Below are 21,268 nucleotides of genomic sequence, written 5' to 3'. Positions count from 1 at the left end.
CTGTAAACTCAGCGTGTTCTTTATTAAAGACAATCCAGGAATCGTAGTGAGAAGTGAAAGCGGGTCAGAACACAAACTCAATCCATAAAAGATAAACACACATGAGGAGCAGAACACGGAACAGAAACTTTTCACATCTGATTCTTAGATTTTATTTCTGATTTTATGTTGCATTTTACCTCGATTTCTGTGTATTTCTTTACTTTAGCTACATACTGTAGTCCACTTCACACATCCCAGATAGCAAGCTGACATTGAAATGATGTAGAATCAACATTGCATTGTCAACGTTAAACCATTGAATCAACATCAGATTTCGATGTTGATTTAACATCAATTTGCACCCTCCGCTAACATTGAAACGATGTTGATTTATTAACTACGGACACACGTAACTTCAATTGTATTTCAATTCGCGTCGATATTGAAACAACATTGAAATTTCGACATAACTAAAAATCAATGCGCTTTCAATGTTATTTCAATTGATAGCCTACCAGAAATATCTGGCTCATATATCCTGCTTTATCTACAGCCAGGATCTCCATTTTAATTGCCTAAAATAGTAAATATGAAACACATGCCTTTTTTTTAAGAAAACAAGATTTTTATTTTAAGTTCATTTAATTTTCATGTCTTTCGGCGCGAGCGACACCTCCAGTTCTGTCTGGCGCATATCGTAGCCATTTCTGCACAGCCTGGGTGAAGACCAGATCATTCATGCCAGGCTGTTGAGTGAGGGCATCTGAAACACACACAAAACATAGTTTTCAGTTACACATTGTACTACTGCTGCTAATAATAGGCTGCTACCCAAAAAAAATAGGCTATATATTTTGTGGAATACTATTATTTAAATGTCATTGTGGCAGCGGGGGCGTGGTCAAGCGCCGGTCTGTGACAGGAGGGTGGAGCCAGGGAAGGTGAGTGGCAGAATCACTACACCTGACTGTAATTAACCTGTGTTTGTGTGTGTTTTCCCAGTAACCGCTCCCTATTTAAGGAGGCAGAGAGAGAGGAGAGGGAGCGCAACCCGGGACGAGATTACAGAGTGTGTGTGTTTGTGTGTTATGCCGCATACGAGAAACGGGCGAGTGGAACTGAAAAGTTGTTTAATAAAAGCCCCCTCTGTATCTCAAGCGTTGTCCTGCCATCCTCTGTGCTCCACCCACACTCGATACGCGCTACAGTCATCTATCCTCATAAAGGTCAAACATGCTCAGGGAGGGGGAAAAGATAAAAAGTAGGCAAGTAAAACTCAAGGAGAAAAATGAATAACTAGCAAGCAAGCCTCAACTCATCTTCCCGTCGCCTTTCCGTCTCGCTCTCTGATTGGTGGAGAATATGTGAACGTTTGCGCTGATTGAATGATCAGTTAATTCTGCCCAGAGATTTAGGTCAGACACACTCTGGGGTCGCAAGGTGAAGGCTCAGCAGTCACCATCGATGCCACATATGCATTTCAAAATTTCTTTGAAGAGAATTTACATCTGGGAACGTCAAATGGTAAGCACACCTTTATTATATAGGCTATATGATACTGTCTTGTACCAGTTTAACGTTGCTTTTTTAGCCTCACGCCTATGTTAAGACCAAGGTAAGCAGAACGCTAGGCCCAGCTGCAGCAGAGGGGTCATCAGGTGACATTTTCTGGTTATGTGAACTTTCGGGGAACCTAAATTATTTTCGGTGTGGGAACTGTCCAAGTTACCAAGTTACCTAACAAAACCTTACTTTTAACGTTAGTTTCGATGTTCGCTTGCATAAGAAAAATATAGAGGGAATCGACCGGGTCATCTACGTTGTATTCAGGCACTACTGCCACACCACAGTTAGCTTAGCCTACCTATACGAAAGTGTAACAAATCAACTGGCCTGTTGTATGCGTATAGACCTAATTGGATAGACTATCTCTGGTTATTCTGTGGACAAATTTTGTTTATTTAGAGATTTCCGGGTGTTCCATGTTAGATGGTGAACATGTCAACTTGTGTCATTTGCCTAATTTCACGGAATGTTTATAAGGCTCTGGAGGTCTAAGTGTAGGCTATTTATCTTATGTTAACCTGATGATTATGTGCGGTTAGCTGCTACCATTTGTAGGCTTTCGGCAATAGGTGGCGTGACGCGATGCGTGCCAGTCTTTTATGAAAGTTAATTGATTTCTTAGCTGTGGTCGTGGTTCGAACACCAGTTAAATTTTTAATCTCTATTGCCATTGCTTTTTAACATTGCATGTTTTAAGTTAATGTGGATAATGCCGCATCGAGGGCCGTGTAGGTATCAGACAAGAACTTTTGTTTGTTTTGGAATTATCTTTAGGGTCATTCCATGTCAATTCAACCAGGGCCCATGCACTTAGGTCTCAAAAAAAATTGAAAAAATGTGTACCTATGGTATACCAAGTGTACCTATGGTACCCAGGAGACACTCTGTACATTTTTGTTTTGTTAAGATCAATCCTTTTCAAGTTACAGACAGTTTTACGGAGGGAGGAGGGTGTCGATTTTGTTCGTCCTCTTTTTTTTTGGCCAAGTTCACAAGCCCATAGCTCAAGAACTAAACCATGTAGGAGGTTAAAATATTGTATGCTGGTACATAAATAGGAATAGTATGTAGCTGAATTGTCACATTTGGTCTGGATGATCCTGCATGGTCACATCTGTCCCTCAAAGTTGATCAAAATTTTATTGGCATTTTTTTCTGGGCTCTGTTGAGACCTTCAGAAGGCATATTTTCACTCAACATAAGCTCTTGATTTTTTTTCCCTTATCGACACTTTCCTCCCTCCATAAAACTGTCTGTAACTTGGAAAGGATTGATCTTAACATAACAAAAATTTACAAAGTGTCTCCTGGGTACCATAGGTACACTTGGTATTTTTTTTTTTCAGATTTTTTTGAGACCTAAGTGCGTGGGCACTGGTTGAATTGACGTGGAATGACCCTTTAATTATGTTTCATTAAGTGCGTCGTGACGATGACAAATTCACTACAACCTGCCCATTTAGACCTCCAGAGGAATTAGCATGCCACTGCAGTTAACATGCTCAGCATCCAACATGGGACAACTGTAACGTTACAGTCTGGTGAAACGTTATCTGAAGGGTAACGTGAGTGTGTGTCTAACAACCTGCAGATGCTCCGTAGCCTTCATCCACCAAGTCCAATTAAACCCCTTTTATGCTTGTCGTACGCTTGCTCGTCATCCGTCAAAAGTTGATTCGGCAACACTTGACGCGTCACATGTAAAGTGAAGTGGCAGATGCGTAAGTGAAGCGGCACTCCATTCACTTTACATGGGACGCGTCAAGTGTTGCCAAATTGTATTTTGGGATTGCTCCGGTAAAACTAATCAACTTTTGCTGCATAACGAGCAAACGGCAACAATTAAACAGAAAGTATCACAAAGCGTCAAATATACTACAGATGCTTTCCAAAAAATTAGAGTATCATGGAAAAGTTTATTTATTTCTATAATTTCGTTTAAAAAATTAAACTTGTATAGATTAAGCGTTAGTGATGTAAGTAGGCTAGGCTACGATGCAGAGTGGACATAATATAGACCCATACACCAAGTGGGATTAGTGTGTGTGAGATTGGTGTGTGTTACCATATGACAACCTGACAAAGGCAGAATGGTAGCAGTAATGACTCACCATAAATGCATTTACAGAGTCTTGTATCTCTGAAGGCCCTCTTCTGTCTCCCATCCTCCTTAGGCCTTTTCCCAGCCCAGTTCAGTCCAGAGGCCACTTCATTGGTCAGCAACAATGAAAGGATCCGGCGCACCCTGGACTCCAAATTGTTCCCACCAACAACTGCCAAGCGAGTCACCTGTTATAAAAATACAGTGATTGAGAGTTTCAGATGGCAAGTTATTTTAAAGCTAGTAATGCACAAAAGTGCCTTTTCTTTCCACCTCAATTAAGTCCTGCTGGTAATGCAGATTGTAGCTTCAGATTGTGAGATTGGTTACACAATGTCAGAGTAATTAATGTGGTATTGTTTGAGTGCTGATGGTATGTATGAGGGAGAATGTAGTGCCACATAGACCACATGGCAAAAATACAGGGGACAAAAGTTATCTTATAATATCAGTCATTTTGCTATCTGATCTATTTTGTAGAAAAGACATGCTGTTCTCACATCTACCAACAGCGCTTGGCCAAGGCCTTTCACAAAAAGTACGTTTCATTGGTAGAACCCCCCCCCCCCCCACCCTAGCCCATGGCAATTTCAAATATTTCAGTTGATAATTGCTCATCTACATATATGCACAAAGTATTCCAGTAAGCTTGCAAAACAAAAAAAGGTATTGTTTTAATGTAAACAATCTACTGGGGAAGTTTTGTGGGGATACTTATTGAAAATTTTACCCTATTCACCCTCAAGGACTATAAGGTTCATTCATTCAGAATGATTCCTTATATGTCTGAAAAGCTTGTCATGTTCTTGCATGTTCAACCACAACAATGACGTAGTTACCAATGCCTTGCAGGCCTCAGAAGTTTGAAGAACATCCTCTGCGCACTCAAATGCATCGATGCTTCGGAGGGGCAACTCCAGCATGTCTGCCTGGGCCACCTGTTGTCCCACCCCCCTTACAGGTTGGCAGCACCTGCAAGACTGGCGGAACTCCTGGACTTCCTTCCGAAGTTCCCTCACTTCAGAGGAGAGCTCAGTGACCATCGCCAGCAGCTTCTGCAAGGCCACATCTGTTGATGGTATTCATCACACTTGAGTTCAAGGATTTGTATATGTTTCATGTTGAAATAATAAAATTAAGGCTATGCAAACAACTACAGTGCCCCTCGAAAGTATTCACACCCCGTTCAATGCTTCACCTTCTGTTACATTGCAGCCATCTCCTTGAGTCATTTGTGTTCATTTTTTTTTCTCCTCAATCCACATGAGCAGAATTAGATTATGGCACCCCTCACCTCTTCAAATATATCTTTGACACAAGTCTACATCCTACCACCTTTGTTTAATTAAATTGTTTGGACATGATGACAGATTGGGGAGAAAAACTGAACATGTTCTCGGAGACGGCTGCAATGTAACAAAAGGTGACTCATTGGAAGGGGTATGTATACTTTCCAGAGGCATTATATATGGCCATTTACATCAAGTGGCAATCTACTGATAATATAAAGGCACAAAAGTTGCACTTGCCTTTTAAAGCCTGCCTGGCAGTGTCTCTGGTATCTGTAACAACCATGAAGAGAAAATGAATAATGCACAGTACTGAATATGGGAATTAAATATTACATGAAATATCCTCTGTTACAACAGACCTTCAGGTGAAAACTCTTGGAAGGGATGGACTGCTGGCATCTCTGCATGATGCGTTATGGCTGGGAAGTCCTCTGCGAAAGAAAGCATCGCAGAGGATTGCAGGACCAGGAGATTTGTGGACTGAGGAGAGGAGCTGGAGAGGGGATTGATATTTTATTTATTTATTTATTTAATATACTATTTATTGATTCTTTTGATGAACTGATTGTTGAACTGATTGTGTTTTTTATGACTGTTATGAATTTATGAATGAACTGTATAATATACTATCTGATTCTTTTGATGAACTGATTGACAGTTAGGATATTTACTTCGTATGAAGTAGGGGAATGGCAAGGAAATCGGTTTTATCGGGGTAAAGTATGTATTTTTTTTTTAATCAAGTCCAACTTTACCACACTGACACTCTTGCTCAGCCCTGACACTTTATACAGCCCTATTGTCGAGGAAGGAAAGGGATACTGGAAGTAGGAGTCCTTCTTTCTAAAGGTTCGGAAAATTACGAAAGTCTCACAAGCTACCCTGACAATGTTTTCAACAATCCCAATGTCCTCAAGAATTTGTATGCCATTGTCTCCACAGTTGGTTGTTAAGGTGAACTTTTCAGTGACAACCTTACGGTACTGATCCCCATGCTCTAAGTGAGGCACCACTGGACCATCATAATGATGATGCATGTACTTGTGGCTGTTCTGGTTTGAGTCTGTCTCTGTGGGCATCTCTGAAAGCCTCTTAACGACTTGCTGCAAAGGCAGGTGAGGCTTGTGTAGCCTAAATAGTTTTCATAAGGAAAACATGCAATGTTGTCTAGGGGACCAAAGACCTTGTATTCTGCTGCCAGGTGTGTCAACCCATGGACATTATAAGTGATTTCAGTTTTCCCGTACAGTTGCCCAAAGTGATTGACGAATGAAATAAGCAATTCATTAGCACAGTCTATCATGCTCTCAGCTGTTCCTGGTGACAGAAGGAGGTGCATTGCCACAGAAAACAACAAGTTGTTGTACATCTCTATGGGTATGCTATTGTTAAGAACTATGGGGCCAGCATATAGCATCAAGTACCGCAGTTCAGTTGCCTTCCACCTATCGATCTCTGAGAGGGCCCTGGGCTTGCGACTGGACTCAGTTGGGGTGTAGGGACTCAATTGGCAGAGTTTATCAGAGATTTCTGTAATCGTGTGGCTACCCAACCTATTTTTCAGTGACTTCCCTTTTATCCAGATATTCAGCAGTTTTCTGGTTACTCCGAGACAACATGAATGCATGTAGTCTGAGGGAAACATTGTTACCATTTTCACCACAGAAGCTAGGGGAGACAGTGTTTGATTTAAGTGGTGGTCCTCATCAACCATTGAGTTGAAGTCTTCATCAGTTCTCAGTTTCGCATTAACTTCCGGGAAGACCATTTTGCCTTGCCATTCACCCACTTGAACACACTTATCACAGCCAGAGTAACCATTGTGGCCCTTTATGTTTTTGAGAAAGGCTCAGGCAGGAGCATCACACACAAACGAACCAACTTTAATCAGTATCTGCTGTCCATTGGGCCAAATACCTTTCTCTAGGATCTCTTTCAGCTCTGCTATGAATGGCCCCAAATACTCAAACACACTTTTTGGCTTACCAGCACCACAAAAGAGGCCCACAAGAAATGGCGACCTGGTAGGATCCACATTCACTGTGGCCAGAATTGCAGTTTACTACTCTTAAACAGTGGCAGTCCATCCACATTGAACTGCAGCCACAAAGTGTTACCAGAGAAGGTCAAAGCTTTTAGTCTTGACATCAGCCCTGTGGCTAGCCCACAATGGTGATATTCCCCGCCTTCCATCTGCTGAGTTGGTACTTCAGCTCACGTCCTAAGAACTGTCCGAGCATCTTTGGGCAATTTTGGGTGAAACACACGCAAAATGCTCAAAAGTGCAGTCAGAGCCACTAGAGAGACTGAAAATTTTGAAGCCCAATACCTCAAACTAATCAACAAAAACTCAAGGCTGGTTTCCTCCTCATGTTCTGAATCTGAGTCATTATCATTTACAGTGTCCATTGGCTCATGGGTCTCGTTATCGAGTGAATTTGGCTCATTTTCCCAATCCTCACATATGGGTACATCCTCTGTACCTGGGCCAGAGGCTGACAAACCTGACTGTATTTCTACACTCTGGCAATCAGTATGTTTTATTATGATTGTGCTGCCTTGCATATTTGAACCTTTAAATTTCTCCTCAAAGGTCTGTAATATCTCAGCTTCTGTGGCCTTAAGCTGTGACCTAATTTTGCGCCTCTTTGACCAGCGTGAAGCCATTGTGGAAGTGGTGTACCAATTGAGAAAAGGCACTTGCTTACTTGACAAACAATGAATTTTCTGGGGAAAGAGGGAAAAAAGGGAGAGTACAGTGTTAGCAAACAGCATTTCACTCACTTGTGCAGCAAAGCATATGATAACAGTATGTTAAATTATCTGTATGAGAAACAGTTGGGCACCTAATATTTTTAGACTATTACTTTAATTTCATTTTCTATTACTTTCTGCTGTTTTTAGAACATAATGTTATGTGAATTGTTTGCACAGGTGCAAAATAAAAGTATTCTATTGTAATAGTTTATATTGCCAATGGGGTGCAAGGCAAGACAATTTTATTTATATAGCGCATTTCATACACAGAAGCAGTTCAATGTGCTTAACAAGTAGGCTATAGTGCAGTGAAACGTTGGGCCATTAAATAACATTAAATATAATCATTATAATTAAATATAAAATATAAATATTAAATATGTTTATAGTCTTCTGAAATGCCATAAATATGTAAATGAGACATTGCCAGTCTCCTTGGAAGGGTAGGGAGGCCAGAAGACCTTGGCTGCGGGTCAATATGTTTCCTCAAGTCCACACTTGTCTCCTCACTCCTCATGATGCAATGCTTGATATCACTGAGGGCATATCAATGTACAAAGACGCCTGAGGACAGAGGAGGGAAGCGAAATGTCGACGAAGAGAAGCGTGGTTTTAGAAGTTATTTGTCGCCAGTGGCAATTTGGGCTGACATGCGGTTTTGAAGCCTTTAAAAGCCAAGAGTTAAGACCTCCATCCTCCCTTGATTCCTTCTTTGCTTCCTCCAAGGGAGGAGGGGCGAAGGGGTGGCGCGAGGCGTGAGGAGACAAGTGTGGACATGAGGAAACATATTGACCCGCAGCCCCAGTCGCCATGCACCCATGTATGAGATAGGCTACCAGTTCTGCACTTTTGCCCTTACTATTGCGTTTAACAGCAAAAACTACATTTTCTATACCCTGTACATGAGATTTAACATGCATATTTCTAAGAAAATATAACGTTTCCTCCCACTGCTATGCAGACAATACCCAGATAACTCTCCATCAGTTTTAAAGCTAGGGGTTTGACCTCTGACCCTTTTTGGCCCGCGGCCTATTCGTGCTGCTGTGTGCCCAATGAAAAGGCCGCATTGGCCATCCCAGCATGCATTGCTTCAACCACTAGCTAGCTATCTATGTGTTCGAGTTCAGGTGCAGGTGGGATGTCAGTCCTTTAACGATTTTTCAGATATTGTAAATATAGAAAAGAGATGTCATGAGATGTCATGGATAATAACGCTGTGGATTACTATGACTAGACCGTTTCCATTGGAGTGCATGTAAGTAATTTTGGTTTCATTTTGACCCGCTGTGGTCATTTGCAGTGCGATGGAAATCCAATGCATGATTAGCATTAGGTAGGCATATTCTACGAGTACGAGCTAAAATGTAACTATTTTACTAATACCAAATTTCCTTTTCCTTGGTTACCCAAAATCGGTTGACTGGGTAAATTCATTTTTTGTTTGCTTGTTATTTGTACAGGAACTTTGCACTTCATGGAAACGTGCGGTTCATTCTGGTATTGTGAATAGAGCGGAAGCGTATCATTCTGAGAGTTTGCTGTAATATAAAGGGGAGAATGAGCTAGGGGTTTCTTGTGTCTGTCCTGCTTTACTGAGCATTTGTGAAAGACTTTGCCAACCCCTTCTATGTTGAATTGAGATAACATAGACGAGTAAAATACGAGCATGTATAGATTTTTTTTTTTTAGCCTGGCTCGGAATTGATTCAGACTGAATGAAATCACGCATCAGTCAGTCCATTCTCTCGTGCAACAATCAAGCGCATGGGCGAAGATTGCTCTCTTGACACTTTTTTTCTGCACAGAAAAACACAGAAAACATCCTTGATCATAACACAATGGATTATGACGACCTGACTTGACGTTATGGGATATACGATATGGGATATCAGATGGTCCTGTTTTGTGTTAAGTTCATGTAAGTCATTATGTATGTTTTGGTGAATTTTTAGCCCGCTATGGCATTGTTTTCAGTGGATGCTTAGCATAGCGAGCCGACGGAATCGTGTTTGACAGTCTGCCAATTACCCAGACAGTAGCATAACATTACTGTGATAATGTCCATAATACTTGTAATAGGCTGGCTAGCTGCTGAGCTATCGGCCCGGACCTTTAGCTCAGCGGCTTCACACCGATGCTCTCAAGCCGGACAGAGGGACGTTGATTAGAAGGTCGCAAGTTCGAGCGAACTGTCGCAGGATGACCTCGGTCATACATGCAGTGTTTCATTCAAAATCGACATTCCGCCTTGATCGCTGATCCTAGGTAAAGGGACTAGGATCTACATTGCAGTGCAACACAATTGTATTAAGTGGGCAATGTATTAAGTGTATTAAGTGTTAAGTGTTACAGCAACTATGACACCAGTGAAGTCATTGAGCTAACTAGAACCTGCAGTTTATCAAGCTTGCTAGCAGGCTAGTGACAGCTTGCGTTGCTGATCGGAGTTGATCGGAGGAAATCGGCTGTGACAGCACGCTGTGGCAGTCTATGTATCGCGTGAACTATACATTGAACTATGTGTAAGGATTAAATGCTGAAAGTGCTGCTTACCTGTAATTGATCCCGGATCCGAGAACAGGTGCCTGTGCGCCGCTGCCGGTCTTTGTCTCACGCTGTCCCCTGTCCCGTTCAACAATGATCGATGACTTTTCAATCATCTTTCCCGGTCAACTATATATTGATGGCTTTTCGACCATACGTGATTTCCGGGTCAACACAAAATCAATGACTTTTCAACATGACTGTTATCACCCGGTAAACCAAATATGAATGATACATCAATCATAATAAGGACGACTATGAATCAATGTTGTTTCAATATCACTGCTGTCAACTTTATTTTAGGTCGGGTTACATCGGTTTAACAATGGTGATTCAACATCTATTTTGCATCAAGATTTCAATGTCGACCATTCTGATGATTCAGATGGAAAATCAATATCTATTCAATGTCAGCTTGCTATCTGGGATGGTTTATATACAGATTAATCTTTTATGACATTATCACTGAAGTAATAAAAATGAGTCCTTTACCTTTAACAGTGAGTCTGATGTCTCTGTATTGACTCCCTTTAACACTACACCTGTAAACTCCTCCATCCTCTTCAGTCAGGTGTGATATGAGCAGAGAGAGATTTCCTGAAGAGCGATCATTAACCAGCTGAAATCTCTCTTTGTACTGCTCACTCTCAGGAGATACCTTTACCCATTTCTTTCCATTTGTTGTGTATCTCTCCCATGTGAATGTCTCAGGTGTGGTGTGGAGGTCAGTGCAGGAGCAGGGCAGCAGTACTAAGTCTCCTGTGTATGCAGTGATTTCTATTAAGTATTCATTTCCTTCCTACAGGCCTGCAGCCTGTAGGAACACAGCAGTTAATGATGTGTTAATGAGCAGTTCACCATCTGCAGCAACAACCCTGATAAGTTGAGTTTACTCAAACAGTGTTTGGAAACTGGTTGCCTTGAAATTTATAGTACATTAAACTTCAGATGTCTTGTAAATGTAAATTGCTTTACCATGCAGCATGAACTAACCATTTTAAGTTTTTGGTACTTAAAAGCCTGATAAGTTGTATTTACTCAAACAGTGTTGGGAAACTGGTTGCCTTGAAATTTATAGTACATTAAACTGAAATATGTTTATTTGATTGAACTTAATATTTAAACTTTCCTAGAATTCATCTTTAGTGATTATACTTTACATTTTAACTTAACAAGAATTCGATTTACCTGTTAAAGCAATAAAACAAATGACAGTGTATAAAGTTTTTCCATTGCATTTGTATTTTATTAACAAGAAGTGCACAATAAACATTGAAACATGAAACATGTTTTTTCTTTAACCAGATTAATACATAGCCCCTTAACATTCCCCGTACTGCCAGTGGGACGCTTTAATAGTCGCTGAAAACACTTAACTTAACTTAAAACACTTAACTACTATAGCACTACACCACTACGACTTCGTCATTGCCATTCTAGTAACAGCACATTTATTACAGGGGCAGAATCTTAAGGGGTTTAAGGAACAGTCCACCGTTTTTTAATTTTCACATATTTGCAGTATTTCCAAATATTACACATGAATGTGCATATCATTTTCTTCTCAGTGTGTTCAGTACTTACATTCGGCACTGAGAAGTTATTAGCATACTTTAGCATAATCACTAAAGTAAATGGTAACTTGATGCTAAAGTTACCATTTACTTCCAGTGATTATGCTAAGCTATGCTAATAACTTCTAAGTGCTAATAACTTCTATGTGCTGAATCTAAGTACTGAAGACACTGAGAAGAAAATGATATGCACATTCATGTGTAATATTTGGAAATACTGCAAATATGTGAAAATCAAAAAAGGGTGGACTGTTCCTTTAACATTGAACTCTAAATACAGTAAAACATACCCTAATGGGGAAGCTTGAATGCCCAAGTGATTCTACTCTAAATTTTCAAAGCAAAAGAAAGAAGTACACAGGGTATACTGAAATACAGGGCGCCAGTTACACCCAAGTCCCACAAAATTAGAACACATTGAATGAAAAGGTGTGTCCGAACTTTTGAGTTCATAAGAAATTCCACGAAGTAATCCTGAAAAGTAACCCTGAAGTAGTAAGTATCCCTAAAAGGCTCATCTTTGAAGTGAAAACCATTGCAGGTGACTACCTTACTTTTCTCATTGAAAAACACCAAGGGTTTGCAGTGGTATAAACAAAGCAAAGGGTGGCTACTTTGAGGATTCTAAAATAAGAATTATTTACAGTTATTTCACACCATTTTGTGAAGAACAGTATGTCCACATATGCTCATCATAGTTTTTGATGCTTGCAACGAGAATCTACAATGTACTGTGAATGGTTAGGAAAATAAAGGAAACACACTGAATTAGAAGGTGTGTCCAAACACGTATCCTGTAGGAAACTAAAATCTTACCACCACCACCCCCTCACCCCCCCCCCCCCCCCCCAAAAAAAAAAAACAAGGAGGCAATTTCCCCTACATTGCAAGCTGATTTTTCAATATTTGAACTTTTGCGGGCAGCTTTTCTTTACCAATGTTGAGGAGGACATGTTGGATGAAGGCAAACGTGTTTTTCATGTACCTGGGATAATCGAAATGCAGGGCATAGATAAGACCAAAGAGGAGATAAATTGCTTGAGGCAGATTTTCAAGGTCATTCATAACCACAGTCCCTTCCAAAATGATGCCCGCTGCCGAGGATAGTGGAGGTCGTGGCTGAAGATGGTGAGGAACGTCAAATCTGCTATCCAGGGACACGATTCCCACTGACGTTTCAGCTACTTCGTCAGTGGCATCCTAGGAAATAGAAAATGTATTCATAGACTTGTTTTAGTCAATTATTTACTTCGTTATACTTCATCACTGCAAATTCAAAAGAGGAAAAGAGGATAGTGTTGCACCGAAACCACCACAGACCCAAGTCCCAATCCCTTTTGCACAACACCCTTACTTACAATGGATATGCCTATACTGAAGCATGGCAGTAGCAGCATCATGATTTTCTTCAGCTGGAACTGGGGACTTGTGGAGGAAATTATGAACAGTCAGCACTAGTCGGCACTAGACATTTGGCTTTCTGTTAGAAAGCTTAAAAGACAAGTGCACTATTTTGAACATTACACCCCTTTTCTGAGTTGTCCGCAATGTTTTAGAGTCCCCCTCACAGTTACTTTGATGTTTGCTGCTGTTATTTGGCTAATTTGGATTTTGTCTCAAACGGCTTTAGAACAGTGGTCTACAGGCATGTTCATATCTGTTCTTAAAACCACACTAAACATTTGTTTTCAAGAATGTGCAACTCACCAAGTGTTATGGGGTGTTCACTTGTATTCCATAACAATTTTTGTAGGGAAACATAGCTTCTGTAGCATTTTGTGAATATTTTTTTTTCTTTCATTCACAAAATGCCATATAAAACATGTCAGAAGACTTCTTTCACTTTCACACAAATGTTCAGGGTGGTTTTAAGAACATATATGGACATGCCCACAACACTCACCCAAATTGTCTAGGAATGCATCTGCTAAGCCTACAGCTTCAGTTCAAAATTCAATTTTGGTGCTGCAACCAAGTCTTAGTTTAAGGGTGTGCATTTGTATGCAACCATGGTTATTTAAGTTATTTATTATATATTTTTCTGCTTTAAAGGTTTAAAAAGTTTGTTTTTCAATTGCACTGTACAGGTTCTAGATTGTATTAAATGTGCAAGAGTTAATTTGCAATAAATTCATGAAGTAGAATTACTTACGGAGCTGGTCTTAAAAAACGCCCCAGGATCATCGCCCAGGATGACTGGCAGTCCACGTAGAACCAGGGACCTACTCTCAGTTGGTGCAGTTGTCTGGAAGATGGTAGACAAATAGTAAAAATAAATAAATAAATGATCACCAGTAACCCTGAATGACCATGGCAAGGTCGAAGAGAGAACACTGAAAATGCATAGCGATCAAGCAAAAGTGTATAATAATACAAGCAGACACTCAACTAGCGCATAAAGCCATAGATTATGGCTATTTTGCAAAAGCACTCACACATGCCCACCCCCAAAATAAAGGAACCTCAATGTAATTCAAGTCTAAGTCAATCATCCTTCAGTGAAATCAGCCTGTCCAATTAGAAAGCAATACTAATTGTGAGTTTCTTTTACCTGCAAATTCAACATGCAATAGGTAGAGATTAGAGACAATATCCTGCACACCAACAAAAATAGTTATTTTGCAGGTTGTATCCACAGATCATTTCTCTTTTTTCATCCTTTCTGGCTAATGTTTTCATCATATCTGCATTGTCACTGTCCCACCCCTAGAGGTACCATGAGGTGGTGTCCATCATCCACTGAAGTCACTCAGGCAGTCCTGCTTCTTCCAAGATGGCATATCTATGCCAGCTGTAGCAAGGTTTTCAGTGTCTCTTGGCATGGAGAAGATACCAGGGGACAGACAGTACACCAGGAGATGCGGAAAGGTGTCATAGGAGGGTTCTAACCCAGCAGTGGGATTGCCATCTACTTCTCTGAGCCAGGAGGCACAGGAGGAGCACTGTCAGAGCCCTACAAAATGAGCTTTCCAGGCCATTGACGTGCACGTTTCTGCTCAGATGTTCAGGAATAGACTCAGTTTTGGGCTGTAAGCACAGATCACTCCAATGTACGTCAGGCCATCATACCCTCTTCATGGAGTCTGCTCCTGACCATTTGAGCAGAAACAAGGACACCAGTTGCCTGCAAAGCTCATTTTATAACTGCCTCCATGTCTCTTGGTGCACTGACGTGTCACCTGGTATCTCCTCAATGCTCTGGACCCTGCTCTGGGACACTGCAAACCTTCTTACCACAGCTCACATTAATGTACCATCTTGGATGAGCAGCACTACTTGAGCACTTCAGTGGGTGCTCAGACACCACCTCATGTTCTGGGTAGAACACTAATGTAATGCAAATGTGAGCAAAACATTAAGACAGAAAGAATGAAAAAGAGAAATGGCCCATGGACACCATCAGCCCCCCTTTTCACTACTACCAGTTCCAGTCATTTTTGTCCCGAACACAAGCTTTTGCAAGTCAACGTCTGAATCAGCGTGAAGGTGAGACCCCTACTACAAACAGAGTGTAAGATGAAACGAAGTGAGGTGTGAGTAAAGTGTGAGTGAGGAGAAATATTTTACTTAATTACCTCTCAGTTCTACCTGTTAAACTTGCACAACAGTAGGTAAAAAAAAGCTGTAAAATAAACATAAAATGTAGCCATACCACGTGTTATTACTGTCTCTAAACGTTATCTGCTTACTGCCATCTTAGCTAACACAAACTGGAAGCACTAATTAAACACCAGGGTTCGCACCACCGGCCCATCTAAGGGAATGTGTCTAAAGTCACATGGCAAGCAAACAGTTAAAGTATTTCAGGTGGGTAAGAACGCATGTAATCAACATTGATGCTTACAGTATTTTACTGCTTTGGTTTTCCTTGGAAAAGTAAATGGACTGTAAAGAATAAAACTCAACACCAACTGTATTTCTTCTCTCTGTGACTGCTTTAATCTGAACTGCGGGTTGGGGAAACTTGCTTCCATCCTCACTTGGTGTTTTAGACACAGCATTACAAAGTCTGAAAACCTGCTTACTGCCATCCTGCCAAACAAAACTGGAAGCACTAGTTAAACACCAGGTTTCGCCCTACCGTCACATCTAAGGGGGTGTGTCCAAATAATCTGGAAATAATTACAGGTAAGTATGATTCAGGTAAGTATAAACATTTAACCTTAGCTAAACAATTTCTTCATAACTCAAGATGTATCAAAATAACAAATATAGCAGTATATTTTAACAACTGAAACTAAACCTACATATGTCTACAACGCAATAGGTGTTGATTCCTAACTGGGCAGGCTGGTTTCACTGAAGTATGGTTGACTTGGAGTTGTGTTGTTTTTTAAGTATAAAGGAAAGATGAAAAAACAGGAGAGAGAAAGAAATAAAGAAACAGTATGAAGTACACTAATGTAAAACTCACCTTGGTCTCCTGAACAAGCTGATTCAGCTTCTGGCCAATGGTACCGGTTTTCTTCTTGAAAATCTCAATCATGTGGGGGGAGATCTGGTCAAGGGCTTGCAAGAAAATGATGCTGAGGTTCTTGCCGACAACTCTGTTGAACTCATTGCAGATCTGAAACATAGAAAATAGAGCATTCACATTTAAAGAGATGCTTAACAATACGCTAAACATAAATAACCAAAACATACCAAGAACTACATTGAAAAACGCATTCATCTTCACTATGAATGTCATACCTGACTCTCTGTGAATAGGGCAGGCCATCTCTGCAATATTTGGGCAATTGGCGGCTTGTCATGGACTGCTTCCTTCCGTCGTAAGGCAAAGGTCAGGTCCATGTACTTCTTCACAATGGCCGTATTGGGATGGGCCTTCTTCATTTCATGTACGAGGTGCTGACGGAGCTCCTCCAGCTTGTCCTCGTCCATCCCTTCTGGGAAGTCAGGTAAGAAGTTAAGTTCACCTTTTTTTGCTTTCTTGATGTTTTTGTGTGGGTACTCGCCATCTGTAGATGTCCTGCCACGCCTCCCGCTATTAATGGTCACGTCACGTCTCCCCATTTGGTGCGGTAGTTGCCCATTTTGAACTTCAGGCTATTGACCCATCCAGCAAAGCCACTTGTTGACCCTTGTTCTCTCAGACACGGGTGAGTTTGGACTAAGGCTTTTGCAACCTCTTCAAAGTTTTGATTGGTTGGATAGGGTGTAAACATATACATAGTCTCTGCCAATTTTTGTAAAATGTCGTGTTTAAGTTCTTTGGTCACCTTGAGATAAGCTCCATCTCTGAGATGTATCAGGTTCCCTTGGCGAAGACGGTACTCCACATCAACAGAGAACTTCGGTGTCTCAAACTCGTCCGGCCACTGCAATGTTCTGCTATTGGAGGACCCAGGAGAAGATAGGATTTCAGTGTCAGCTTCACTGACTGTATCACTGTGTTCAGTCTCTAGTGTCACTGGTTGGAGTTCGACAACTGGGATTATTTTGACTGTTGCCTTGTCAGGCAAGTCAGCAAGATTGGTCAAATTGCACAGGGCATAGTTAAACTCAGGCTCTTCATATTGAAGAATGAAGCTGTAGTTTGCTTGTAGGAAATTTTTTATCCACACAATCAAATCTTCAACCGTGTCTGGCCTTGTAGTGGTGACCATCCTGATGTCGGCCTCCCCAACGACAATCCGTAAAGTCAATGGTTGCGCAGCCATCTGAGAGAGGGGAAAGAGAGCGAGAGAGGGAAAGTGTGTGTGTGTGAGAGATTTAGCAAATAATATATTGTTTCAGTGTTACCATCAGCTTTCCATTAATCCTATAGGCTGATAGTGGGAAGACATCATTCAACCCTGAGAGCTGAACCACAGACATAGAGGGGATATCACAACCTTCAAGCTCATAAGATCGCAAATGTTCAGAGTACCATGCTGTCATTTTGTGACAAATGAAGCATATTTGCTTGTTTCCTGCTACAATTTTATGAATCCGGACAAATCTTGGGAGACCTGAGCAGGCGCCAGTTGAGAGTACCATTCCTGGATGATACTGAATACCGTCCACACTGACTGACAATGCATCAAATGCGCAACCGGGGGTTGCAATGCTTTCTGTGACTTCCCTCTGAACATTCAGAGGTAATGCAGCAAGCACAAGGGGGGTTACTTTTGTCAACTCAATTGATGGTCTGAAATATGAGACTGAGTCAAGGTGGTAAGTCACCGCTTTCTGATGTTTAGTAGCAAGGCTCATGGCAACATTCTTGAAATTTTTAGAATTGCGAATTGCCCCTTTAAAAAACTTGTGCTTGCCCTCAAATCGCATGGTCCAAACATGAGACAGGGGACCGAATTTCCTTGTGAGCTGGGGGTAATGCTCGAGGAAGTGATGCTTTGGCCGCAGATGAAAGTCTGGAAATTTCAACTGCAATGCTGTTCTATGCTCTGATATTTTACACTCCAGAAACTGCAATGTGTCTTCAGTGTGTCTTGGTGACACAATTAATTCCACAATGTCTTTAAGCAACATTAAGATATACCAAGTATCATCACCCTCGGGCACAGCATGACCAATGAAAAATGGCAAGAGCCTGATAAGGCACCAGTTTTCATGTGCATTGCCACCAATCATTTGGTTGTTGGCAAAACCCTTTGCAATCACCTGGGGATGGTTCGTTTTGTCAGAAAATGAGTATTTAAAGAGCCTGATAGACTGATTCAATAAATCTAGCGTGAAATATCCTTTGGCAATTAGGTCTTTAAGACACAGTGACAACTCGATAGGAACGATCCCTTCTAAGACATCATGCATGATGTCAGGGGGGTAACCGGTGATGGCATGAAAGTACTCCAGATTAGCTGTTAAGGGACAAGCTGATTTGATGCCATAGGCCCGACTCAATTCAGGATTCTCTTCCACCTCTTTGACATGTTTATCATGAGAATCTTTGTCTCTACTCTCAAAGAGTGAAGAACATACCTCATGTTGTTTCACTTCACTTTTACTGGCCAAACAGAACCGACAGAATTTCTCCACAATGAAGCTCTCCAGAAATCCTGCAACAGAGTGAGCACCAAGATTGTCAGCAGAAACATACAATACTGTGCCTTTCACACTGACACCTAGTTTCTCCAGGTAAACCCCATTTTGTTCCAATGATTTGAGATCAAGTAAAAGGGGCTGTAGCACTCTAGCATATCCACACTCTTTTACTGTTGAGGTATTGCAAAGCAGAGCAAGGTTGATTGAGCTAAGACCTGACCTGTATTTTGGGGGTATGTTCCCAATCACCCAATAGACTGCACACATTTTATGTTTCAATTTTGATGTACCCAATGGATTGGCCAGTTCAAAATCATCAACATAGAGGCCAAGCGCAATCGTGAATTCATCTGTTGCAAGTAGAGTGTTTTCTTTAAAGTACTGCCCATCTTTATATGATCTGTATTCCTGTGGGACATGTACTTCCTTTGCCATGGCTTCCTGCAACACGTCAGTTTTATTAAGTATGTTCTGGAGCATGGGTATAATGGGGACATGTGCCAATGTTTTTTTGCCCCTTTCAACAACATATTCTATGGGGCTTACCTGAGCAAACTCCCTACGCACATAAGCTGCTCTCCTTTTACTAGTCCCTAAGGGCCCATCCCTGGCACAGAATCTCAAAATGTTACTCTCGGACACGGCACTGGTAACCTCTTTGACTATGGTATCATCGATATCGGCATAATATTTCTTTAGGACAGCCCTCACTCTATTACACATCAGTGGCTCTGACATCTTGTCAAGTTCACAAAGCCGTTGTACCATTTCTTGCACAGTACTCTCAGCTACATGAAGAACAGCTTGTACCTTTAAAAGGAGAGATGCAAAGCTGTGCTCAAGCTGATGTGCTAAATCACCTATGCTGCCTTCTTCACCAAACTCATCTAGATCAATAGAATCATCTGACATGTTCTCTTGGATCACATCATCATCATCATCATCACCACCACCACCACCAACACCACATGTACCGATGATTTCTAACTTAAAACTCTTCCAGTCCTGCTCCTTGTGAAACTTGCTCTTATGTGCTTTGAATGTGGCATAGACACTGCTGTTGAAATTGCAGCCCATGTAAGGGCAGCTCACCTGATGCTTTACCTTTAAGTGTGCATTGTACAAATGGCGCATATACTCAGTCTCAGAACAAGTCTCTGCAAACCCACATGATAGACAGCAAAACTTATCTGGTACATGCATACTTGGTTGCTTCACCAGAGATTTGGGGTGATGGCGGGTTAAGTGAACTTTCAGTGCATTCAGTGACTTAAATGTACACAAACAATCTTCATGTAAACAAGGGAATGGTTCCGTTCGTGAATAACTACCATGTTTTAACCTGTAGTGTTTAAATAGATGTTCCCTTCTCTCACAGCTAATGGAGCAATACTTACACTTCCAAATCGTCATTTCCAATTTCAACACATCTGCAAGAAAAAATAAATGAAATACTTCATTAGAGTCGGTACACGAATTACTTTCATTAGCTTGCCTTATAGTTTTACATTAATATTCATTCATTTGCTCAGACGTATTTAACAAGTGTACTGTGTATATACATTGGCTTCCAAATAATGGTTAGCATTTCTTAAATTGTGTCTCCATCACACTCAAATACAACCAACAATGTCTGACCACCGGGTTTTTGGATTAGCCTCTGAATGGTACCTTAGAACTACCTCAATGTAAACGTTAGCAAACAGCGAGAGAACAGACTACAGACGAAATAATTCAACACATTAAAACTCAGATCTGACACCTTAACAATATCCTGAGTGAAACGAACATTATCCCGAGTAAAACGATTTACCATGTAGGCCTAGCTCACGTTAACCTCTAGCACTACAATCTAGCTACATGTTAATTGACCCACCAACGTAGCGAGAGTTTTAGATTAGCCACAAGTTTTTAGGTCACATGTATTACAGTTCACTCACTTGTTTGAGGCGAAACTGCAGACTGCTCACTTGTTTGAGGCAAAATGGTCACTTGTAAAGAAGCGCAAGTCAAACGTTTTCAAACGCAGTCAAAGATGAACGACACGACACCTCACAGCGTTGCTCCAACTTGATCTGACTCTGCCACGAGGACAGCCCCCTCCTGTAGTGCAGAGTGTGGGAAAAAAATGGGAACGTGCATTTTGCAAAATCCCTGCATGCAACATGGAAGAGAAATGTCGGGCTGGCATTTCAAGTATTATTTTCCAAAATTACGGCTGTCACTATGGAATTTCAAATACAAATTATATATTGGTAGAATTCAAGTGTAGACTGCATGAATGAACAATGCAACAATGCAATATTTAGGTAATGCAACCTTGTAATTTTAAGGAGGATTGGATCTGCTGGGGGGCACCGAATCGTGCACGAAATGGGATGATAGGCCATGTCGAATCCACTTGACTCACCAAGCCACGTACAATTTGCTTAAACAGTTTGTTTTATTGAAAAACTTGAAAAT

At 41.0% G+C, this 21,268-nt stretch overlaps 1 protein-coding gene across 1 annotated transcript; it reads right to left on the bottom strand.

Annotated features, from left to right (window-relative positions):
* Window positions 1-623: 623 nt before the first annotated feature.
* On the bottom strand, window positions 624-16,702 carry LOC132869030 (uncharacterized). Its single transcript, XM_060902389.1, has 7 exons — window positions 16,511-16,702; window positions 16,233-16,385; window positions 5,300-5,420; window positions 5,178-5,210; window positions 4,488-4,717; window positions 3,659-3,836; window positions 624-745 (listed from the first exon to the last, which is right to left on the bottom strand). The coding sequence occupies exons 1-7, from the start codon at window positions 16,700-16,702 to the stop codon at window positions 624-626; spliced, it is 1,029 nt and encodes a 342-aa protein (XP_060758372.1).
* Between the last annotated feature and the right edge of the window lie 4,566 nt (window positions 16,703-21,268).

The sequence above is a fragment of the Neoarius graeffei genome, chromosome 2, assembly GCF_027579695.1.
Source record: "Neoarius graeffei isolate fNeoGra1 chromosome 2, fNeoGra1.pri, whole genome shotgun sequence".
NCBI classification, from domain to species: Eukaryota; Metazoa; Chordata; class Actinopteri; order Siluriformes; family Ariidae; genus Neoarius; species Neoarius graeffei.
Note: the sequence above shows the minus strand (reverse complement) of the source record. Positions and strands in the feature narration are given on the sequence as shown.